Source organism: Centruroides sculpturatus, unplaced genomic scaffold, assembly GCF_000671375.1.
Source record: "Centruroides sculpturatus isolate CEXI.00-Female unplaced genomic scaffold, Cexi_2.0 scaffold68, whole genome shotgun sequence".
In the NCBI taxonomy this organism is placed as follows: domain Eukaryota; kingdom Metazoa; phylum Arthropoda; class Arachnida; order Scorpiones; family Buthidae; genus Centruroides; species Centruroides sculpturatus.
The window spans coordinates 20,051-46,931 of record NW_019384331.1 but is presented as its reverse complement, the minus strand read 5'-3'; the positions used below and the strand labels follow the sequence as shown (position 1 = coordinate 46,931).

The following is a 26,881-nucleotide window of genomic DNA, read 5'->3' as shown; positions in this document are numbered from 1 at the left end:
CTCAAAGACATTGTTGACAAAGTCAGTATCTAGTCAAGCATGGTCTTGTTGGTAAATTACACCTGGGTAGCTTGACAGCATAGGCAGAACAATTGGCTGCAGAATGCAGCCAATACACAAGACATCAGAATGCAGACAGCTCTGCCCATGTTGTGAAATTAGTGGTAAGTGCCTTAATGGATGATCACATCTAATTCCATCTTCTGCCGAACATCTCCAAATGGTATCCCTTGATACAGGATGCATGGAAGATGGCAAGTGCTGATAGCAATGCCATTAATGTGGATGTAATTCCTCTCCTCACTGTATAATCCTCTCAAGCAGTTGTCTGCGTGGGGTATCCTGTGTTTTATATTGGTTACATGTGCCTTCTCTGACCCACTGTTGCCAACACCAAGCAATTGATATATCACTCCAACCAAGATGGCATGCTGACATGTCTGTTGGACAACCAACTTTTCTTAGATCTATGATGCAACCTCTCACTAAATCAGACAATTGTTTGAAGAACTGTCATGTACCATATGTTTCAAAGTCATTTTCATACCACAACTTGCAATATCAAAGCAAAAAATCCAGTTCAAATTGTCCATGACTGAGAACATTAGTCTTTTTAAATGCTGCATGATGCATCATTCTCATGTGTGTTGAATGAGTGCTATAACATCATATGCAAATGATCAAACTTTCAATGCTAAACTATTCAAACAACATTTGTATGCTGAGTTTCATGATTATAGATCAGTTTTTTTTATGGGTGCATATATTTTTTGCAACAAGTGTATTTCTGTTATTTATACATTTTCTTGTAATCCATGTAAATCAAAATATCATTACCTTTAATATATTCCATAATGAATATTTTAACTATATGCAGACGTTTCCCACTTTTAACATAAGATAACTTTAAAGCATGTTTGAATTTTTGAAGTGTTTGGAACTTTGTTATAGTTCTGCAGTTATGTATTAATATGTATTAACTTAGAAATTATTATAAATATTCACAAAATGATTAATTAATCTTAACTTTATTGTTATATGAACATATAATTATTTTTTTACCCATAGGTTGTTTAAAAGTTATAGTAAAAAAGTCATAAGAATGAAAATAATAATCACATTAATAAAATACTTTGCAATAAATGTAAATAGATCTAAAGTATCAATTATTTCTTAGAAAAATGATATTTTCAGTTGTTAATCATCAATGTGAACAAGTACATCACTTGTTTGCTCAAGCATGCATGATTCTTACTATCTTCCCTGTATTATCAACAGAACAGGTATATCAACATAGCACAAAGAATAAAAAATTCATCATGAAAGATGTTTACATGAATACAGAGTATAACAGATACTTCACATATATTTGTAGTAAAGACAACACAATAAAAACTGCCTATTTGTATAGCATAGCTTTTTCATTGCAGAAGCATCCCAAAAGCCATACATTTTCAAATATATGAGTACCTTAGAGAGTAAAGGTTTTTCAGTTGGTTTCAGAAGAGGAAAGGAACCATAAGTATACCTGAACTTGGAAGTTCTTAAAGAAGTAAAGCAAAAATCACAAATTAATACAAGGAGGACTGCATAGAGTATGGTGGTACCTTGTACTTTGAGTGCTGCAGAGTTTCAAACAAAAATTTGCTTTGGAGTTTGAATGATGGTTCAATATTCAAACTGTGCATACAACAAAAAATGTACTCCAATTGTAAAATAATCTTCTGAACAAAGAATATAATCTCAAATTAGCAATAGTATGTTTAAATTCACAACTGTTATAATTAAATCATCACACATTTATATTAAGTAATGACAGTTATGTGTCATTTTTAACAGTTAAAAATACAGAGTTTCAGTTCAACCCAATATCATCTTTATTTATTAATCATGACATCCAAGAAGTGAGTGGAAACAACAAAGTCTAACTAGTAAGAGAAAGGCTTGAAAAAGACTAAGATGAAAAAGGAACTTATTGCAAAGCATGAAAGCGGTATGTGTTGCAGATCTGGAAGCCATGTTTAAGTTGCCAAAGTTGATGGATTGGAACCAGTAAATGCATTTTATTATATATTATTTTATTATTTATGTATTTTATTTATTGTTTTCATGTTTTAATTTATTATTAGGGCATTAATTGTGTTATTTTTATCTTAAATTATGTGTATTTTCTGGTTCAAGTTTATCAAAATGGGTATTGTTTAAGGTCTGGAAAGGGATTAATTCACTTTCTGTTATTTTTAACAGGAAAAATTGCATCGGACTTTGAACGACCTCCTGGAATGAATTAAATTCAAAGTATGAGGCACTCCTGAATATCAATCAGCATGGTTTGGTAATTTTTATATCAATGATTAGTCTACAGCCATCATTCTTATTGCATTCAACCTGTAAAAGTTTAAAATTTTGTAATTTTTCATAACAAAATTGAGAATTTCAAGTTTTCTAAGCAAATTATTATCCTGCTTAGAAATAAACTATTTTTTAAAAATCATGATTTTATGAAAGTTTTAACACACATTTTTTAATTTCTACAGTTTAAATAAGCAATTATTTATTTGGCATTGTCACAATGCCAGGCTGCAATTTTTAATTATATTTTAATTTATTTCATTTAAAATATATACTCTCCACCTCAAATTAATTAGATAAACAGCTTGACTGGAATCAAGCTGTTTATCTAACTAATTTGAGGTGTGATGTACAGGAGCAAGACACTACAGTACTAACTCCTTTCAGAGGAAAATTTTTTAATTGAAATAACGTGATTTCCAGTTTGCATCAGAAGTTCGCATATAGTTAATTGAGACCTCCTTCCCCTAAGCTTTCCATATCTGGTCTTAAATTTCATTATCTAACACTGTTCTCAAGATTAAGAAAGGACAGACAGATAACAGTGGGAATTTATATATTTACAATTTATTCAAATTTCAGCTCAATCAAACATACTAACCAAAATATTAATGCTATATTATACACAACTTAAAAATATCTCAAACAACAAACACAGCAATGATTCACTGAAATCTTTGCAAAAATACATATAGCTTAACTTGATATGATCACAGAAATGGAAAAAATTACTGCAATTTTCAAATCCAGGCAGATAAACATCTGGCTCATAGATCCCAGACATTACATTAACAGAAAATAAAGATAAGGATTATAGAGTGGTAGTCTTGAGTGACAGCAGGGTCAAAGGAAAACAATTAGTAAGTCATTAAGTATAAGCATCTGCAAATCAAATTTGAATGACTGGAAAAAGAAAGATAGTTATAGATCAAACTGTAGTAGGAACACTAGGAGTCATTCTAAGGAACCTAGATAATCATTTGAAGAATTAAAAGCTGTATAGAATCAACAGCTATATGCTGCAAAATGCAGCCCTACTTTGGAACAGCTATATCTTAAACAAACGTCTAAATATTCCAGTCTCAGGAAAACATGATGTTTACAGGTCATATCAGCAAATAACATCTGATAGGCTGTGTGTGTGTACTAATACAGTAGAGCATCGATTATCCGACTCAATTGGGGACTCGGGTTGGTCGGATAACTGAAAAAATTGGATAATCGAAAAGAATGAAAAAATACATTATTAGTATAGTATATTAGTATATCGCTATTAACATACTTCACATTGAATTTTCATCAATGTTAAGCCTAACAAAATTTTTTTTAAAATAATAATCGTTGCTATTGTATTGTTAAAAAATATTTTAAAATTATTTTATTGCTCACAAAACAAACAGCCACTCATAAATAGAAAATTAAATCTTATTTAAATACTGGCCTCCCTTTCATGGTCGAGCCAGTGTTGTCAGCTAAAACATGCAAAAATTTAACAAAAACAATATTAAAGTAGCCAAGACATAGCCAAATATTGTAGTGCCACATCACTAACGGACACTTGAAATTTGCCAACTAGAACAGTCGGTTAACCGATGTGTCGGATAATCGATGCTCTACTGTAATAATAACTATCATATAGAAATCCTTTTATATTTAATGACACTCAGACAATTGTGAGAAAATAGTCTGATTCAGTTGTCACACTATTAAAATATACACTGAATTCATTAAAAAGCTAACTACAGAAATCTAATACATAATATACAAGGAAACTGAAAACTGATAATATAATCTAAATTTATATAACAATCCTTTTCTACATTATATATAAATTAATTTTAGAATTTTAAAATTATATAATTTTTGTGATATTCTGCTCTCCCCCCATTTTTTTTATCCTCCCGATACTGTTTAAATCAGTATCGTTCTCCTCCTAATCCTAATAATTCTACAGAAAAAAAGGGATAGTCTACAATCAATGATCAAAACTCTTTCCTCAGGTTAAATGTCACAGTCTATACTGATAAATTAGATTGATGATAAAATCAACAAGGCAAGAACAGACGTTTAAAAGAAACTAATAAGCGGCGTTTCTCACCCCTCCTTTAGCTGCACATGGCACATGTCTGCGGATCTGCAGACACCTGCACGATAACCAAAACAACATGATAATAATTGCCTCTCTCATCAACTAACGCGATATTTAATATAAACAATCTAGAGATTATTGTCAAATCTGAGAAGATATTGTCAAAATATATAATAATTAATGGGAGAGAACTGTCAAATTCGTAGGAATTTATATCATAAAATTTCACCTTTAGTAGACCAATGTCTACGATCTGACCAAAGAATACATTGGCGATGTTCCATACCAGCTGGATCTAGATCGGACACAGCTGACAGGTGTTCTTATAAATCATCAACTATTTGACAGTTCTCACCCCTCAAAAATAGTATAAAGAGGGCTTGGACTCAGTCCACCGTGCGGACATCAGCAGGGGACATCAACTGACCCATACTGCCACCCTATCCGTCGGCACTTCGCCATAACTGCTGTGCTGATCCAGGAACATTTTTACCAATGACCCATATTATAGATCGGGAACTTAGAGGTATTTTTAAGAAATCTAATTGTATACTCTCTCTCTGAGAGGTCTCTCTCTCTTGTCTCTTAATTTAACTTAGAGAATAGAACTTAGATGTTCCATAAGAAAGATGAAACATTGTCGCGACATAGAACAGAATTTTTGTTGCTATTCACCTTCGCCTTTGATATGTACAATTTTATAGTTGTTTATTAAATGTGTTATTCTTGTTCAACCTGTGTATTTATTTGGAAACCTGTCGACTTACTCATTGACCTCCTATAAAGCCATCCTCTGACAGAGCCGCCTGTAAGCGGGGACAACTAACCCCTTCGGTTCTCACATTTTAATAATAATAATTTATTTTTCCATTTTAAAATTAACTTTTCATGATGTGTTGTTATACTAATTATAGAAATTTTCATTTTTTACATAAGTTTACATAAAGTATAAATACAAAAATTGAATTATAAAGACTACATTAAAAAATCTATGTAAAAAATGAAGATTTCTATAACTTAAATACATACATGTGTAAATGTTAAGAAAAAATTATGAAAATTAAATTTTTATACTAACCTGAACATAAAAAGTTCCTCTTGGTTGAGCATACATCATCAAATATGCAAAATCTAAATTCTGTTTAGTTCTCCATCTACAATTTAATTTTTAAAAATTATTCTTCATATTAATTAATGATAATATATTGCAATATAGACTAATTAATTCAGATAACATTAATGTTCAAAATGTGTAAACATTTTGTTCTCTAGTTTACATTGCATAATTCTATAGTAAAAACATTCTAATAGCAAGAAAATAGCTGTTAAAGATTACCAAAATATTTACAGCCAAAAAATCTTTAAAAGAATAATCTTCCATTTGATTAGAGAAAATAAATAGATTATTAACTGAAGTGTGTGCATAGCCACCCACTGTCAGGACTCAGGTAACATTCATCTTTCACAAAGGGACATCAAAAGTTAAGTGAGGTTTGCATAGGCAACTACTCATGCTCCATAATAAAAGGAGGGAAACCTCATAAGTTTAACATCGTGCTAAAATCAACAATTTATGAATATAGTTTGGCAGTATTTTAATGTCATTTAGGAAAATTGGCTGAGGTTATTTGGATGAAATGAGAATTAGTTAGCATTTTTCCAATAAGAAATTATGAAAAACTCTTCCTGATGTCCAAATCATTCTCAGAAACATCAGAATTAGTAATGATGTATGATTGTATTTTCAAACTCAAGTATGTTTTTATTTGTTATTCTCCTTTCTTTAATTATTAGGTGGCATCATAAAAAATTTTAATAGTTATTTTTTATTACAGACAATCAAAGTGAAATATAACTTTATTGAAATAGTCTGTTTTAACATATACCAATATTTTTTGACAAATTTATAATAATCACATAAAAAATATATATACACATGATTTAGTTTACTTACTTTACTCTTGCCATATCATCACCTAAAGTTTGACGTAACTTATTAAAATCAGGATAATAATTAGAAGGTGGTGATATTATTTCTAATAAACCAGATGATGTATATAAATGAAATCTGAAACAACAAATATAATCATTAGTAATTATTTTTAATTTAATTAAAAATATAGTATTTAATATATCTAACTACAGTAACTATTATATTTTGTAAGTAATGAATTAAAACATCATCTAAATGTTAGTAATGCAAAGTTTCTTTATCTGTTTCTCTCTGTCATGGCAAGTGACAAAATATAGTTATCCTCAACTGTAATGTTAAAGTTATTTTGATATTGTTTTTCAAAGTTCAAATCATGTTAATTAAGGAGCAAAAGCAAACGATAAGTTGTTTAGTGTGTAATAATAGTGTAATTATATAATGCTAAATTCTGTGGACTTGTAAACTACACCATAAATTTTTTTAGATATAAAATTTAATTTAAAAATTTGATACTTAATTCCTAATGACACATCATTCTATGCTATACTGACAATAAATTAACATATTGAAGTTTCTTATTATTATTTCAACTAAATATAGTATATTTTTTAAATATATCATAGTATATCAAAGATGAACAAACATATTGATACCTATCATTTCCACTAATTCTAATTCAAAATTTATTTTATTTCATTTAAAAATATTTAAGCTTAATCAATCAGTTTATTTTTAAACTTTAATAAGAATAATTAACAAATTTGATATACAGATAGTGGCCTAATTATCTATCTGGTATTAATATTACAACTTTAATAATTAGAAAATTAAATAAATTTTAGGAAATTCTGAGAAGATATGTTCAGAGTAGGATTCAAATTTAACTTCTGCTTACTATGCAGATATATACCAATTACACTATTCAACATCCATTAAATCTCCTCTTTCAGATATAATTATCTTTATGTCTGGAATTAATATCAAACTAATTGATAGATGTAACTATTGCACAGTGAGTGAAATCCACTGTATAGTCCATCTATAGCATTCAGCAGGCTGTAATTTTGTTCCAGTTTGGTATGTGTTATATTTGTATGGTATATACATTTATTCCTATCTCATAGCTTACTTTTAGACCAAACTCATTAGTTCAATCATTCTTATTAGTTGTTTTTAGTTTATTTAATAAATTTTCAGACTAATTTAGAAAATTCTTATTTACAATAAAGCTGCCATCTCTCATTAAATTTAATAAGAGATGGCACATAATGCCTACATATAGGGCCAAATTGGTTATAACAGTAATATTAAGGAAAAAATATCACACAGTGCAAAAATGTTAAAACAGTAACTGTAATCTTCATAAGATTTTTTTTGTATTAAGATCAGAATCAGAGACAAGACATCAACTCTAACTCATAGCCTTGATATATATATATATAGGGTGCATAGAAAAGTCCCTTTAACCAGAAAGTTCTTGCGAACGGAGAGAGCTACAGCTATGAAAGTGAGGTAATGATATAGTAAAGTGATTATGCCCGACCTAATGCAAACGACAGCAGCGTCCATAGTGGCAAAATTTGGAAGATAGGCAGTGCAAATTGAAAACGAAAACAGATAGAGCAAACTTTCCAATTAGAAAGTTTTAGAGCATCAATTAATTAGTACGAAACGACACGTGGTTCACACAGATAAGATAAATTGTCGCCTGTACACCCAAAAATGTCTGAAAGTGATGCACGCCATTTTGTGTAAACATTTGAAAGGAATAGCCATAGGTATGAAGAAATACGCACAATTTATTGCATAAAATACGTACTTACGTCAATACAGTTTGATAACAATGGTGTGTATCGTGAGCAATGGCAAACTTTTTGAACATACTCGACATTAACTTGTTATCACTGTGTGACAGTTTGCCTTTCCGTTGTTTTTTGTGCGATGTTATCAAACTGTATTGACGTAAGTACATAATTTTATGCAATAAATTGTGCGTATTTCTTCATACCTATGGCTATTCTTTTCAAACGTTTACACAAAATGGCGTGCATTGCTTTCGGATATTTTTGGGTGTACAGGCGACAATTTATCTTATCCGTGTGAACCACATATCGCTTCGTACTAATTAATTGATGCTCTAAAACTTTATAATTGGAAAGTTTGCTCTATCTGTTTTCGTTTTCGATTTGACTGCCTATCTTCCAAATTTTGCCACTATGGACGCTGCTGTCGTTTGCATTAGGTCGGGCATAGTCGCTTTACTATATCATTACCTCACTTGTATAGCTGTAGCTCTCTCCATTCGCAAGAATTTTCCAGTTAAAGGGACTTTCCTATGCACCCTGTATAGTGCATTAAATGAAAAATCTTTAATCACTTTTTTGTTGTTGTAATAATAAAATAAATATGATCATGACTACAGTTTAAACTTTGACTTAAATATATTAATTTAGACTTACTCTTCTTCAATTTCTGTTGCCTGTTTTTGAACATAATCATAGTCTGTCTGCAAAAATTAAATATAAAAATATGTTAAAAACTAATACATATAGTCTAATCATCATTAATTTCAAATTTGATAAAATATTTTTGAGTGTAATATGTTTTTACATACATTTTTACACACATTTGTATATTTGATACTGATATGCGGAAAATAATTAAATATAATAAAGATTCAATTAAACTATGTAGCAAAATATTAATCTATCCTTAAGTAATAATATCTTAATGATGTAGAAGATACAAGGGAAATCATACATTTTTCCAATTAATTTTGCTAATATTACTAAATAAAAATTATTGTATAACAAATCTGTATAACAAATTTTATTTCTATCAATCAGATATTTAACAAGCTAATTATTTTATGAGTTGAGTTTATATTTGTCACTGCAATATAATATTAAGGTTCCAGTAATTCAGAGTTTCTTTCAGTAATAATCACTACTATAATATATAAAAACATTAAATGCTACTTTTTAAACAGTTCCAGGCTATTCAGAAGAGATGTATCTCTCTTCTGAATAGTCTCATTTAAAAGAACATTCATTTTTGCATAATTTTGAATAGATCTAATATTATAAAAGCTACATTAAAAGACTACAATATAGTATTATTTAAAAACTTCTATTCACTATTATCCAATATTGTTATATCTGTAATTAGATCTGCAAAAAATGTTAAATAGAAATTTCACTAAAATCATTTGAATGCAATATAGAATTAATGGAATAGATTCAACATTACAAAAATAAAAATAACAAACACACACAATTGTTATTATAAGTAAATTTTTATTCTTATTTTTCCTGAACAAGTACTAAATTACAGTACATAAGCATTCAGATAATTCACTTATTGATATTTTTCAATTTAAGATTATCAAATCAATGTTTTCCAGCTATACAACAAACTAAGTCACATTTAATAATAGAATAATATAAATTTGAAGTTATATCCAGCAAAATCACAGCAAAACTAGCTTAAAACTCTTGACAAAAACATCAAAAGGTAATTTTTGATAATCATTAAATCATACATACTATAGTCATGTTCTGAAAGTAAGGTAACAATCAGAATATGTTAAACATTAAAACAAATAATTCTGCATAACCAAAACCAAGATGACAGGAAGAAAAAAGCTATATATTTACCACCATCCCTTTGTGATCATTAAAAAAAAATTCCTAAAATATTTCCATTGATTTAGATGGGACATAGACCTCTATTTTGTGAACACCTCCAATTAGTGGCCATATTATTTTGATCCCTTCATACAAATCAGCATCTGATATGTGGCCATTTCCACAAGCATAGTCATGCAATAGTTAGTTCAAATGCAATTTATTTGCCACATGGAGCTGCTTTCTTTGTTCTGTTTCCAGGAATGCTATTATGATTGCTACTAACCAATGAAATATAATTTCTTTACAGTAAAAAGAGCATTAGGATGCTGGCAACTTTTTCAAAAACTTGCATTCATTAACGAAATTGTAAACAACCATAAAATCCAGAACAAAATTTTAATAACTAAAATGTGATCTTATTTAAAAGACTTCATCAGGCTAAATTACTTCAAATGTTAAAGACATTCTGTGAGTATCTTTGATATTCAAATTGATCAATTTGATTTGCTAAATCAAATTATTAATTCCAAAAAAATTTTTTTTGATAAACTATTAATTTTATCATTAAAACACTATTTTTGAAACTTAGTCTTTAGTTTACTTGCTTAAATTTTGAATAAACATCCTTCTTGTCTTTGTAAATTGTTGAAAATCTTGTAATAGTGTATGATGAAATAAAAATTATAAATGACTCAGTTTTGTGCCCACCTCCCATATGCGACCTCTTTTACTTTTGGGGGAAACCCAAGATTGACTAAAAATAAAAAATAGGTGGTTTAGCTTTGTATATTATATATAGGTAATCAATCAATCATTTATTTGATATGGCTTTTCGCTTTTACAAAGAAGGAGTACAAAAAACTTTAAAAACAACATAATTATATATACTATAATGATTATTATTATTCAGGTACAATTATATATGAGTTGAAATTTAGAAACTATTGTAACATATTTATACAGTTTAAATAATGTTACAGAACTTAAATTAGGATTATGTAAAGAATTAAAAAATAATTTTGTGCTAACTGATTTTAATATTAAATGTTCAGTACATTCACAAGAAACAAACAAATGATTTTTAACATTTTAAAAATAAAGATTACAAAAGAAACAATTAGAACAAGGTGTTACATTAATTCTACAACCATTTAAAAAACAGTATATTTGTTAAGCTGTAGTTGTATCATCAAAGATATAATCTTATAATTTAAATTTAACAACAAATATCTTTCAGGTGTTCATGGAAAGGATAAATAATTTTTCAACAAACTATACTTCTGCTCTATATAAAGACTATCTTGAGCTCAATATTTCTCTCTCAAAGACTGTTGAAGTTTGACCAACAAAATCCTATTATCAGAAAATGAGTAGAATAAATAATGGAAAACCCCAAATTAGACAATAAACACTTCACCAAAGAAAACAACATTGTAACTGAAGAATTAATACTTACTAATTTTAATTTATTATAAACCAATCTTCTGAGACTGGCAGTTCTAGAATCTTTAACTATGGCTATTTTTCATTATTGATTTAACTTATAGCTAACTGCAGTCTACCCAATTCAAATCTCAAAACAGGTCCAGGTACCAAACAATTAAGATGAAAAATCAATCTAATGAATCTCAATTGTGTCTTCTCCAGTTCATCAATAAGACATAGAACAGGAAACATAAAACCCAAACTTGATATGATCAAGGAATCAAACAATCAATAATATGACTTAACAGAAAATTGTTTCATTTTAATCATTAGCTTTATTAATTAGCAAGTTTAAGTTTAAATTTCGTAATTATTTTGTTTAAATGTAAAGAAAACAAGCTCTGTGGAGAAAAATAAATACCCAAATATTTATAGGAGGACATCACTTCCAATTTAGAATTAAATAAATACAGTAGAGCGTCGATTATCCGAATCAATTGGGGACTATGGTTGTTCGAAAAATCGATTTTTCGGATAACAGATTATGTACAAAAAAAATACATTATTAATATATGTGAGACCCGAAAGGCCCCTGGGCTAAAACAGTAATTTTATTAATAATGTTAATATTTTGTTATAAAATATTACTTCGTTTGAGTGAGAAAAATGACGTTTTAGAGTGGGAAAAATAGATAACAGATGTTACTTCCTTTCACAGAAGTTAGAACATCCTCTGTTTTTCCCTTATCTGCGAAAACTCTCGCTTTGATGGGAAATGTTTACCCCTCACATATCCCCCTTTCCATTTGTTCTCACGGAGGAATCTTTGCATGATGATTGATCGGCGATCGTGACATATAGAGGAAATTTGTCAGAATTCGGGGAGTTCAGTGACAGTGCTGGAAGTGTCCAAACTCCACACATTTCCCTCCTGATGACCAACGCCCTTCGACGAGTCACATAGAAGAATTCCCGAGTCAACACTTAGAAGTTATACTTTGACTCTGTGCACATATTGATCTCCCATGGAAAGAAGTAAATGAACTTTATCTTCGAAGTGTCCCTTACATACAGAGAAGAAGACGAACAACAACTAGAACAGGTTGTATGTTTCTAACGATTTTGTGAGCTCTCTCTCTCGATCGCGCATCGGGTATAATATGAGTCCATATATCTCTCAATTTGTATCTTATTTGTAGTAGTTATATCTCTCGTTCATTAGTATTTTGTATTAGTTTTTATTTTCTTTGGTTTTATTAAATTTATTGTTGTTTGTNTATTTTTAACAGGAAAAATTGCATCGGACTTTGAACAACCTCCTGGAATGAATTAAATTCAAAGTATGAGGCACTCCTGAATATCAATCAGCATGGTTTGGTAATTTTTATATCAATGATTAGTCTACAGCCATCATTCTTATTGCATTCAACCTGTAAAAGTTTAAAATTTTGTAATTTTTCATAACAAAATTGAGAATTTCAAGTTTTCTAAGCAAATTATTATCCTGCTTAGAAATAAACTATTTTTTAAAAATCATGATTTTATGAAAGTTTTAACACACATTTTTTAATTTCTACAGTTTAAATAAGCAATTATTTATTTGGCATTGTCACAATGCCAGGCTGCAATTTTTAATTATATTTTAATTTATTTCATTTAAAATATATACTCTCCACCTCAAATTAATTAGATAAACAGCTTGACTGGAATCAAGCTGTTTATCTAACTAATTTGAGGTGTGATGTACAGGAGCAAGACACTACAGTACTAACTCCTTTCAGAGGAAAATTTTTTAATTGAAATAACGTGATTTCCAGTTTGCATCAGAAGTTCGCATATAGTTAATTGAGACCTCCTTCCCCTAAGCTTTCCATATCTGGTCTTAAATTTCATTATCTAACACTGTTCTCAAGATTAAGAAAGGACAGACAGATAACAGTGGGAATTTATATATTTACAATTTATTCAAATTTCAGCTCAATCAAACATACTAACCAAAATATTAATGCTATATTATACACAACTTAAAAATATCTCAAACAACAAACACAGCAATGATTCACTGAAATCTTTGCAAAAATACATATAGCTTAACTTGATATGATCACAGAAATGGAAAAAATTACTGCAATTTTCAAATCCAGGCAGATAAACATCTGGCTCATAGATCCCAGACATTACATTAACAGAAAATAAAGATAAGGATTATAGAGTGGTAGTCTTGAGTGACAGCAGGGTCAAAGGAAAACAATTAGTAAGTCATTAAGTATAAGCATCTGCAAATCAAATTTGAATGACTGGAAAAAGAAAGATAGTTATAGATCAAACTGTAGTAGGAACACTAGGAGTCATTCTAAGGAACCTAGATAATCATTTGAAGAATTAAAAGCTGTATAGAATCAACAGCTATATGCTGCAAAATGCAGCCCTACTTTGGAACAGCTATATCTTAAACAAACGTCTAAATATTCCAGTCTCAGGAAAACATGATGTTTACAGGTCATATCAGCAAATAACATCTGATAGGCTGTGTGTGTGTACTAATACAGTAGAGCATCGATTATCCGACTCAATTGGGGACTCAGGTTGGTCGGATAACTGAAAAAATTGGATAATCGAAAAGAATGAAAAAATACATTATTAGTATATTAGTATATTGCTATTAACATACTTCACGTTGAATTTTCATCGATGTTAAGCCTAACAAATTTTTTAAAAAAATAATCGTTGCTATTGTATCGTTAAAAATTATTTCTTTATTTTGTACAAGCAAAATAAATATATTGAAAAATATAAAAACAAAAAAAAATTATACTTTAGAAGTTAATCTAGTATCAAAAACGTTTGATTCAGCACAACACAGTCCGACTGGAACGCTTTTGGTTAACTGACGTTTAGGTTGATCGGCATTTGGATAATCAATGCTCTACTGCAGAATTTATCAGCCTTTCCCAACTTAGCACCTCTCTGAAAAATCATTACCTTAGATTTAGCATTATTAATATGTAATGTATTAGTCCAACAATAATCCTGTAAAAGATTAAGTTTCTGCTAAAGACCAATAGCAGTATAAGAAAGTACTGCAATATCAGCAAACAAAAGAGAATTCAATTCAATCAATAGTGATAGACCCATACTGTTATAACTGTGAAAGAAATCTGGAAGATTGTTGACAAATAGATTAAAAAGAATGGGGCTAAGTGGTTCACCTTGAAGGAGACTTTTATAGTAGATCCTCCCCCTATAACACGGTAGATAATTCCATGTTATATGAATTCCATGTTGTACGAGTCACTTAGATTTTACAAATACGTGAACCATTCACAGCCCGGCACATGTATTTGTAAAATCTAAGTGACTCGTACAACACGGAATTATCTACTGTGTTATAGGAGGGTCTACTGTATTAGCAATTACAGATTCTGAAGTACAATGATTAACTTTGATTTGATAAGCTGTACAAATTCTCACAAAAATTACTGAAAAATAGAAAAACAGGAGCAAGTTATCAAAGGTAGATGTATAAATGCAAGAGATGTTGAAGTTTTCCTTGCTGCCTGAAAAAAACTATATAGGGATGTAAAAAAATGGGAATGGAAAGTGAAAATTTTTATTTATATGTGCATAAATACAATTAGTCTTATGGTTTTTATACTTAAAAATGTTCTGTATATGTAAAATAGCTTATTTTTATTTGTAAACATTTATAAACTTTATAGAACATTATGTATTTAAATAAAATGTTGTTTGATTGTTCAAAATTTGTTGTGAGCATCATGAAGATGAAAATATTGTACTGGTTTAAAAAGTGATTGATTCTATCTACTGTATAACAACTTATATTTAGAATATAATTAAAATACTATTACACTTATTAGACTGTTAAAAAAACTACTGGTAAATATGTAAATTGCTTTATAATAAATTATAAAATATTCTATTTAAAAATTAATTAACATTTAAAATAAATATTTTTTTAAATCAAGAATTTAAATGTATTCAAATACTAAGAATTTATCTACCTCAGCAATAAATACAATTATCAATGTTTCTTCCTGTTCTTCTGGAGTCATATTATCAATTAAATTTTGAAGTGTTGATATCAAGTAACTTTGTACATCTCTCTTCACAGTAGGAACACCTAAAACAACAGTAGCTAAAAAAATTTTTTAAATTTTAATGTTTAAAAAAATTACTTTCAAATATTTCACAATTATAACTATAACTATATATATATATGTTACTGTGAAAGACCGAAATTAGAGAATGTCGATATTCTTCGGTGAATGTTGACACATACAAAATAAGTCGGAGAAAATCCAAATATTTGGTTATATTATTATGCATTCGAACAATCGCCGGTGTATGTGACAAACACAGATAAACTTTGGTGTAGGTCAAAACGACACCCGAAAAGCCGATGTTGACAGAGAGGCGACAATCTGTCGCCAAATACTTTGTGGATAGCCAGAGGTAGAACACGGTCGTACCTCTTTTTCTGGCAACAGTTTGGTGGAAACTGCCCACTTTGTCACTGGATAGAGTTTTTGTTCTTTTGATCCTGTGAGATAGGGATCGGTTTGTCAGGTCGAGTGGCGGAGGATGAGAGGGGTTGTCAGTAAGGTGTCAGTGATATCTGAATAAAAGACACTATTAACAGATCAGTTTGTAATCACGTAATAACGTAATCAGTTCGTAATTTGTAAAGAAAAGTTACTTTCCATAGATGAGATTTCTTCTCAAGAAATATTGCTAGAGAAGCAGCTGCAGCTAATTCGAAAAGTGGAGGACAAGGCTGTACATGCTGTCATTGCAAAAAAAGTGTTCCACGAATAAATGCAGTTGTAAAAGCAAGGGACTCTTGTGCAATTCAAAGTGCCATAACAGTTTATGTTGTTCAATAAATAAGATTGTATAACGTTAATCACATAATTTATGTGTAAGTTTATTATTGTATTATTATCTTTAATGATTTAGAATGTACTGTTCGTTTTAGGTTCAACAGTTTATTTACATGTGCTGTTACTTAAGCTTTCTCCTATTTTCACATATTAAAATGTTGCATTTTTGTCTTAACATAATAAAAATATTTTTATTCAACATTCACCATCAGTGCATGCTGAATGTTGACATTTGCCGGTTTAAGTGAGAAATAATGATATTTAGCAAATATTTCGTACATACATGAAATGACTGTGTGAATGCTAACATTCACCGGAGAATGTTGACATTCACCAGATATCGGTCATTCACAGTAACATATATATATTATATTATAACTATATATACTACTATATATAAATTATAACAAGAGTTTAACAATTATATATATATATTTATTTATATTTTAAAATATTTAAATATCCTAATACTATATTATAGTAATTACATAGTTATAATTATAGAGATGTGCCAATATTTGGATATATGTCATTGTGTATATAGCCAATGACAAAAAAAGTTACGTAACAAGGAAGAGGCACTAGAACCAAACAAAACTTATTAGTATAAATATTCTTGATAATGGTAGTAAGTGATTATAATATCAACAAAAGGATAATTTCCTGTAGAACAACGATACAATTTAAATAATTTGCTATAGTTTGCAAAATCAGTTCATGGTTTAGAATTTTAGTACTATTATGCCAAAAATTCTGCTTTATTTAGGTTATTTTATGTAGTTGGTACCCAAAAAATCCTTCATTTCTGTGTTAGCCAGGTTTCTGGCTTATTTATAGCAAATAGTTCCATTTCAAGATTTATTTTTCATTCAGACAGGTTTCTGTTTTGTAAATGCCCATTTTAAACAGATTTTGTTATATTTGAAATCTTAGAGTATGCAGCATTTAGTGTTACTTTTAAAAGCATTTACACCAATGACAATGAGTGAGAAAGGCTTGAAAGTATTTATGCGTTTCAAATGTTTACAAGGTTTACTTTAATAAAGTATAATTTCTTGTTATTTTGAGTGTTGATTGGAATTTTGAAGGTTTTATACAGTGTGTTTCAGACCATCTACAACATACATTTTTCTTGAAAATCATTCATTGTAGAAGGTTGTGAAAAAATTTTTTATAATCAAAATCTGTATGAAAAATCAATTGGCAACATTGTTGTCAGTTGGGACCCAGCATATATAAGACCAACTAATTTTGACCACAGAGTAAATACAGAAAGACATAAAAACTCCTACTGAGCCTAACGCTAAAATTTTATGTCAAGTATTTTATTATTATCTGATGGATTGCATTCAGATTATTTCAGAAAAAACTTACCTTCTATAGTTATAATTTTACATAAACAAATTCCAAATGAACTAAAAAACACAAAAAAGTTATAATTTCAATTGTATTAGAATCTTAATTATGCTATAATATATATTGCACTTTGTGTAAATTACACATGTAAAAATATGAAATTATTAAAAAAAGCATTTTAAAACATTAATTATTTATTTAAAATAAATATTTACAAAAATGACTTTTCTGTGTAAAATGTTATAAGTGATATTATCAATTTTTAAAAAAATACAATAAATGTAATTTATATCGTTCTATTTAACTTTCCAATAAATTTTTAATAAAACTGTTGATAAAACAAAAAATTTGGGGTTTTTCTGTATGTATAGATCTTTGTATGGGGAAGCATGATTTTGTTCACTCTTTGAAGCTTAATAACTTCTGTGCTTTTTGTTGAAAATTTCTAAAATTTTGCAGGGAGGTTTGTGTATTAGGGGGATTGATGCTATTAAATTTTGGTGGGGGGAGATAAAGGAGGGTCTTGTGTCATATCAAGTAGAGTTGGACTTAATGATGATTTTACTCGTGATTAGCATTTACAATCTATACTAATATTATAAAGAGGTAAAGTTTATAAGTTTGAATGTAGGAGGTAATCTCTGAAACTATTCACCCGATTTCAAAAATTCTTTCACCAATATTTAGAATAGACATAGGCTGTATATTATTCTGTTAAACATTCATATAAATTAAAAGATATCATCTAGGTAAGCATTATATTTTTGGTGTCAGCAGGTGGCGAGGGGCAAGACGCGTACGTATATGAGATAGGTAACCGCGTGGCGCAATCGCATGGTCAGCAAGATACAGAGTGCACATGTCCGAACTTGTGTAATATAATAGAGGAATTAGAAGTATGAAATAATCTAATAATCTTAACCTTTGTTGTTATTTTTGCCCGGACAATGCCGGGCTCATCTGCTGGTCTTTTATAAAACCATCACTATCTTCAAAATTACGCTTTTTGCCATTTTATAATAATTAAAAACATAGACAATTTTTAAAAATAAAATACAACAAACACAGTTTTAAATGTTGCAGGGAAAGTTAAGCAACTCGTTGCTGGATGTTTTTAAAAATAAGTTCTGATTGCTCAAAATGTACAGGGTAAGTCAAAAAGGTCTTCCCAATTTTGAAAAACCGGTACCCTATAGTTAATGGACTTATATGACCAACACTGCACATTAACTTTCCCACCAGATGTAGTTACATTAAATTGCTGTCAGGTAGAATACAGTAAAAATGCAACCACTGCAGCAGAGAAAGTGTTTTGTGTATTAGAGTTCCATGCTAGAAAGTCTGTTATCACCATTCAGCATAGTTTTCTCATCATATATACGAAGCACTCACTGACAGACAATTTGTGCATGTGTGAGGCCCTGGAAATAGCCCCCTCCCCCGAAAAAAAGAAAGATATGTAAAAATTTGTTAAGTTATATAATTTTTTTATCTCGAAATATAAGTGTTGAACTGGCGACACCAGACTTTGACGTCAACACTCATCAAGAGTAGACAGAAAAACCAAATTTTAGATATAGAAAAAGAAAATTTAAAATATTAAAGTTAAGACACAGTTTAGAAAGAAAACAAAACTAGAAAAAATATCAAAATGAGCATAGGTGTCATAGTCAACGATTAAACGTGACCAGAATCTAAAAGATGGTGTTGGATAAACCATCTCCAGCCGACCTTTCCCGTGAACTATCTGAAGCTCCATTTACACTGGAGACAGGTGGAAAACCAATTAGAAAGCGATGAGGTAAAGTTTGTCCAATTAGCAACAAGTTGATCTCGAAAAACTTATAAAAACACCGATTTCAAGGACCAAAGAGGCTTCCACCTAGACTACCTATTGTGTTTGTTTGCCTCCAGCTGTAGTGCTTCCTTTCATCTTTTGTGTCTTCAAACTTTTTACTCAACACTGTCCAGGGCCCCTACGACACAGAAAACCAAAAATGCCTACAATGCAGGACCAGATCAAATCTGAAGACATCTTAAAGTTCTGAATCTAAGGACCTTTGCTAAAAAAATATGTAAGCATTTTCGACAAGAATAAACGATTTTCTGTGTGAAACACTTGTTTTTGCTGCCTCCATATTGGCAGAAAACATCATGACACTGTGTACCCCATTGTCTTCTGACATAACAGAGCTGAAGAAATGCATTGTCAATGCTGTGGAGACCATCCAAGCTTCACATGGTAGGAATTAGATTACAACCTATGTGTGCCAAGTCACCCATAGTGCATATACTGAGCATCTGTAGGGACCCAAAACCTTCAGTTTCTACATATACTGTTTCATGTTCATCAAGGTATCTTCAGCAATACATGTGTAATGATTTTTAAAATAAGGGAGACCTTTTTGACTTATCATGTATAAATGAATATTTGAGAAATTACCAAAAACAAATACACACAAAGACTGGAGGCTGCAATATGACTTACAGTAATATACAGTGAAATAAAAGTTTAGTTTATTTTGTAAATGATAGATGATGAAAAAATTTTCTAACAAATGTTGCTTCTTACAATAAAAACTCTAACCAACAGTATCCAACTCAACCCTTTTTCTAATATACAAATTCAGAGTTAAGACAATTAGTCCTATTTCTTCTGGATCCCAACTGATGATAATGTTACCAATTTATTCTTCATATTGACATTGGCTATAAAAAAATTTTCTACCTTATTCCAATTTTCAAGAAAAACATGGTATGGTAATCTGAACACCCTGTACCAGTGGCATAGCGTAGTGGGGCGGCCCGCCCCAAGCAGCACTTTTAGGGGGCGACAAAATTTCACAATAAATAATAATAATAATATCTTGTAAAAATTTGAACCATTTCATTTCATATTTTTGTCGCACCTACAATTTGGACTGATTAAAATGAGCACGGAATTTTTCATTACTTATTCTGTGACAAAACTAAATTTTAGTCTTTTAAATTGAGATATCTAAATAAAGGGGCAGCGAAATTTTCCTCCGCCCCAGGTGGCTGACACTCTGGGCCACCGCTATGCCACTGCCCTGTACAATGAAATACAGTGGAACCCCGGTTAATGAACGTAATCTGTTCCACAAGTCTATTCGTTAACCGAAGCAATTTTTCCCATAGAAATTAATGCAAATACAATTAATCCGTTCTAGCCGTCAGTATTTTTGTAATTTTATTTGTAAAATGGGGTTTTTTTTTAAAATGAAAATATAGGAAAACGTGCTCATAAACAGTCGATCTAGGTAAATTTTTGGAAAAGGGGAAAGATTTGACGGGTATAAAAACATCACATACGATTGTTAACGTTTTAAAATGACAGATAGCAGACACAATAGGCTAAATTATGAGCAAAGGCTTATAGGTTTATCAACAATCTCTGATCACAGTTGACGAACAGATGTCAAATAAAAGCCTTGGAACAAACCTTTCTCGTGACCTGATCTGGTTTCGGTTTTCACCTGGAGACAAAAAAGAAAACAATCGGGAAGCAAGGAATGGGACGCAGGACTAATCGTAAGGTGAGATTCAAGGAAAAAATACTATAAAATCCCCCTGAATCTCAAGGTCAAAATGCAGTTTACCTAAAAATTCTACGGTGATTAATCTGTGTCGTCTTCATCTGGATTAAGCCTGAAGTTGTGCCCGCTAAAATTTGTCTTGTGTCTTGCGGACCGCTCCAAGTCGTTGCAGCTCTGTCACCTACCATCGCTTCTGTGACCAAGCGAACCCATCTCGTCTGCTCTGGGGCTACGACTGATCAGTTTGCACTATTGTAGGACCAGCGATACGCCACTCCTCAGTGCCGAAAGAAAATACTGTAGATAAGCCATTTCCAACTACCTCAAATATGTAAGTATCTTCCCGTTCTAATGAACGATTTTCACTGTAAAATACTTGTCATCTTTGTCTCCTCCGCCACCACCAATGTACGAATGGACCCTAGACATCACTGATACATGATTAACTGATTTTCCCTAAAAGTTGGCAAGCTTACAAATTTGACACAAAAAGCTGTTACGTTCGTTATCCGAAACAAAATTTTTGCAAAATAAAAGTTCGTTAACCGATTTGGTTGTTAACCAGGATGTTCGTTAACCAAGGTTCCACTGTATTTTATTCTAAAATTTTGTATTAGAACAAATTAGTAGAAAAATTACTGAAAATTTTCAATATTGAAGTAAAACCAATAAAATGAATCTTGAAATTTTATTATTTTATTTTAACTGTTAAAAGTAATGATAATATAAAAAATCCTTATTTTCTTTTGTTTACTATAAAAATTGTTAGTGAATTTCTGAAAATACATTCTACACAAAATATAAAATTTTAATAAATACCTCCGGTACGACCTCTTGAAAGTTTGAAGGAAGGTTGTAAACCATCAGGATTACTTAATAAATGGGGCAAAAAATGATGAATGGATGGAAGTTGTAAATCTAATGATCTCGAGTTCATTAGGAGATTCTCTCTCCATAATGTTTCACGACCCAAATGATGAGTAAAATTTGTATTGTTGCGATGTGGTTGATCTGCAAGCTGTATTAGCATTCCAATATTTTCACGAAGTGCTAATATATCTCTTCTCCTTTCAATATTTAACATTTCAGCATGTCTCAATCTTTCTTGTAATTCAGCTATCTTTTGTTGTAAAATTTGTTCTTCAGATAGATCTATTAAAATAAAGGCTTAAGTAAGATTATTCTTTTATAAAAAGTTTTTGAATATTTTCAGTAATGTCTATGAAATTAGATAAAAACACTTAATTTGATAATCAGTTGAAATTTATTTATATCTATACTAAATGTTTTATTAATTATATTTTCAAAATAAAAGTTAAAATATTTCTTTGATAATATTTAACAATTATTTAACATTTAACAATTATTTTAAATTTTATTTTAGAGAATTTTAGTTTAATAACACATTTCTATTAAATTCCTTGTTAAATTTTAATAGCAAATAATTTTATTATATTTATTTTTTATTTTTTTCAAATTTTAATTTCTTGAATTCAGAGAGAAATTATGTACAGTACTTTAAAATTTAATATTTTAATATTTTTCTTATATAAATTTTAAAAATATAAATAAAAACATTAAGATTTAAAACTAAATTATTAGAATTTATAGATTTTGTAGGATTATTATTATAGAAGTACGCGCATGAATTCGATTATATTTGAAAACTAAACGTTCATTCTAAAAAATGGAATCCAAGTATTTTAACCTGAAGCAGGCCTCGACTGAGGCCGAAAACGTTTGTTCTTATGAATAATTTACAAGTACCGGATAATAAAGGTTTAGTAAGTGCAATTTTATTAGAATACCGGTATTCAGAGTAGAAGATTTTTGATTTATTATAGTAGCAGTTATACAATATTTTTAAAACAAAAATAATTTGAAATATTAAAATGTTAATCATCTATCACATCTTAATATTAACATTTTGTAGGGTGATATCAATAAAATGAATTCATAAATGCATCATTATTCAGATTTCATTAATAATAAAAATTTAGTTATAAATGTAAATCAAAATTCCAAAAACAAAATTATGATAAAGTAACTTCTCGTATTTTCTTATTCAAGCACTAATTTTTCACATAATAAAAAGTTTGATACTGTAATATTAATATATAAAAATCAAATATAATAGTTATAATATATATGTATAATATAATATAAATAACATGTGTAATATAAACATACATTACGTTTAATGTAATTTATTATGCAATATTTATAACTGTACAAAAAGAACTGAGGGGGCAAATAGCCCAAAATGCATATCTGCCCCTTTGTACAAAAATAATGGGTGATACAAAATAAAATCTATTCTCTTCATCATGTGTGTTCCTGTGTGATAACAGCACAGCAATTTTGTGCTTTTTCTCCCAATAAATGTAGAAAGAACAAGAAGCAATCATGTATAATAGTTATAAATTAAATCAAAATTAATTATACCATAATAAAAAAAATTTCTGAAATATTATACTTATAACAGCTTACACAAATTATCATTTTGAGATATTAATTTCAAAATGATAGTTTGTGCAGAAAAAGGAAACGAATTTTTTGATAAGTTCAAATATCAACTCTAACTAGATGATTATTTTTAATAAATTTTTAAATTATTAACAAATTTTATTTTAAAAAAGTATATTTAAAATAATTAATNAGGCACAATAAAATGTGCTATTACTGTACTTTATTTTTTATTATGTTTTCATAAGATTTTGATATGGAAAGAAAAAAAATCTTGATTGTTTTTTTTATGTAATCCATCTTAGAAAAAACAAATGACAATGAGCTTGGGAGGACTATCAATAAATGACTATCATAGGTCATTCATGGGAATTCTAAGTTAATGCATCAAATCACAACTAAAATTATGCCAGAGAATGAACAAAAGTAATTTTTAGATATTTTGTACCAGTAAATGATATTTCATGACTTTCTGTCAGTGATTGGATAGTGATTATTTACTGGGCTTAATTATTCAGTGCTTTCTAATATGTTAACAATAACAATTTGTTTTTGAATGTGCTATTGAAATTTTTACTGCTTCTTTTTCATGGCTATAAAATTTGATCTCTACTTACAAGTTTGAGATTAAAAAGATTTTTAAAAAACGATGGATTTTTAGTTTTAATGTTCTTCAGATATTTTTATTTATATAGAGACATGTTTAACTTTTTTTTGTTTATCCAAAACATAAACTTTAATTCATATAAATCAGTCATGAGTAACCTGCAGCCTGCAAGACCCTAATATGCAACCCATGAGTTTTGGCAATGTAATTTTACTTTCCTGTTCTCTACCATTGTGCAACTCTAATTGGACTCTTATTTATGACAAAGAACATTCAAACTAAATTTGACTAATGACGTACAAACTAGTAATAAAGAATTTATTCTAATTTTATGTCATTAGCATATACAATATTATTTTAATACCTAGTATATTGGCAGTTATGATGTATGTTTGTACTCAGCAGGCTTAAAATCTATTGCAGCCCAGATCCAGAAAAGGTTGCTTATCACTGATAAAAATCTTTATAACATTGCATTAATACATTTTTAATTTTTAAAAAAAGTGATATTTTAGCTCTGTTCGTCAGCCATTCATCAAAATATTTAAACTATATCAACATATAAAAATGATCACAATCATTATTTCATAAACATTTATAAGTGGAAACAAACAATATTTTTATTGTAGAATTTTGTCAGATGGCAATTCTATGAAAATTAATTTGAAGACACAGTCTGTCCAAAACTGGGAACCACCATTTATTCACTTCTAGTGTTCCAGAATACAAACATTTGATGACATGACCTTTATTTTTAGGCTGCTTGGTTGTCAAATTTTAAAAACATACGTTAAAATTTGACAACCAAGCAGCCTAAAAAGAAAGGTCATGTCATCAAATTTTTGTATTCTGGAACACTTGAAGTGAATAAATGGTGGTTCCCAGTTTTGGACAGACTGTCTTCAAACTAATTTTCAAATATTTTAATTTTTTCCCAGTAAAAAACATTTCAAAAACTTCAATATAAAGACTTCCTTCATATTGCTAAGGACTGAGACAAAGTGCACCAGCAACTTTGAAAGTCATGCCATGCCACTAAACAATATTTTATTGAAACCATGACTTAACAACTTAACACACATTTACAGTGAAACCTGCTAATGTGACCACCTGTGTAAGATGACCACTTTGAGCTGGTCCCTTCAGTGCAGGTTTCACTGTACATATAATAGGATTACCATACATCCTGGTTTCATTTGGCCCAGACACAGTCCTGGAAATCATGGTAATGCCAAGAATTGTCTCTGGAAATGAAAATAGTCTGTGATTTTTTTGTGTGGAGAAGAAACAAAGAAAAAATAAATTACCAGTATTCATAGTTGCGACAATTTTATTATACAATGTTTGTCACGAGGACTAAACATAAGTAATCGAAGTAACATAAATTTTTTTTTTATTAAAAATAAATTTTCTAATATTAAAAGTAAACAACACAAAAACACCAAGAAACCAATCACAGTTTTGCTTTATAATTAGTAGTGCTTTCACATCTTCAATATTTAATTTTGACTTCTCTTTTAACTAAAGGGAATTCACGAGTGAAAATATTTTTTCTACAGAAGCTAAAGTTTTTGAAAAACAAAAGCCTAACTTTACCAAATTATTAAATTTTCAAAATTCAAGATCCTTTTTATGCATTTCATTAAATATTTTGACCCATCTTTGAATTTTCTTTGTTCTATTTCTCCAAGTGTTTGGTTATTGTTGCCTTAAAATGCCCATTGATCAAATTGTTGAATTTAATCTGTTTCTCTTCATATGATGTTTCTCTTCATATGATATATCATATGATACTACTCTGTAAGCTCTATTTCATGCTATTTCTTCCTCAGTAGGGTCCAATCAAATTTATGACCCTTATCAGCATTTTCTAACAAATCACCAGTTCAGAATACAATATACAAACTAGATACCTAAGTTTTTTCACTTTTGTCCCATTTTTTGAAAACAAACTTTTACTAAAATAACAGGCTGGCAAGGACAGAGGTGGGAGAAAAACAGGACTGACTTGGTGAAAATGGTACTTGTGGTCAGCCTAGTCAACATAAAATGAGACAGATTCAAAAATTTCAGTATCCAACCCAGATTATTGGGAGATTAATACATCATTGTAATATGACAGATAGCCAATATTAAAATCCTTTAATACGCTTTTTTTGGATGGATAGAGCCATTAGATAATTGCAGATTAGCTTGTTTTTTGATATAACTGTGCTTATCATATTCAAGATAAGTCAAAACAAGCAAAAAAAACCCTCATACTGTATTGTGAAAAATAAAATTAATGCATACTAAAAACTGTACATTCTCTATAAAAATTTCTATTTTCAAATGATGATTTAAGAAATCTAATGTTTTATTTGATTTGTTATAAACATACTTTTCAAATAATTCTTCATGTAATCATACAGTTGTATTATGACATTTATGTATGACAGCCAGCTGTTTAAGTATAAAAATATGCAAGTTTACTAAATATATTTCAGTATCATAATTTCTAACACAATATCTCAAATATCCTAACTAAAGAGATGTACAGTACAATAGAAAAACAAATAAATACAGT

The 26,881-nt window shown here is 29.4% G+C and overlaps 1 protein-coding gene across 1 annotated transcript in view; it reads right to left on the bottom strand.

Moving 5' to 3' along the window:
* Positions 1-25,500, bottom strand: part of LOC111629781 (alpha-1,3-mannosyl-glycoprotein 4-beta-N-acetylglucosaminyltransferase B-like) — a 64,921-nt gene extending 39,421 nt beyond the window's left edge. Inside the window, exons 1-6 of the mRNA XM_023373694.1 lie at positions 25,410-25,500; positions 22,062-22,409; positions 15,451-15,584; positions 8,834-8,880; positions 6,396-6,509; positions 5,520-5,595 (exon numbers count right to left, since the gene is read on the bottom strand). Coding sequence (XP_023229462.1) covers positions 5,520-5,595; positions 6,396-6,509; positions 8,834-8,880; positions 15,451-15,584; positions 22,062-22,409; positions 25,410-25,500 — 810 coding nt within the window. The remainder of the gene's footprint in view (positions 1-5,519; positions 5,596-6,395; positions 6,510-8,833; positions 8,881-15,450; positions 15,585-22,061; positions 22,410-25,409) is intronic.
* Positions 25,501-26,881: the final 1,381 nt, after the last annotated feature.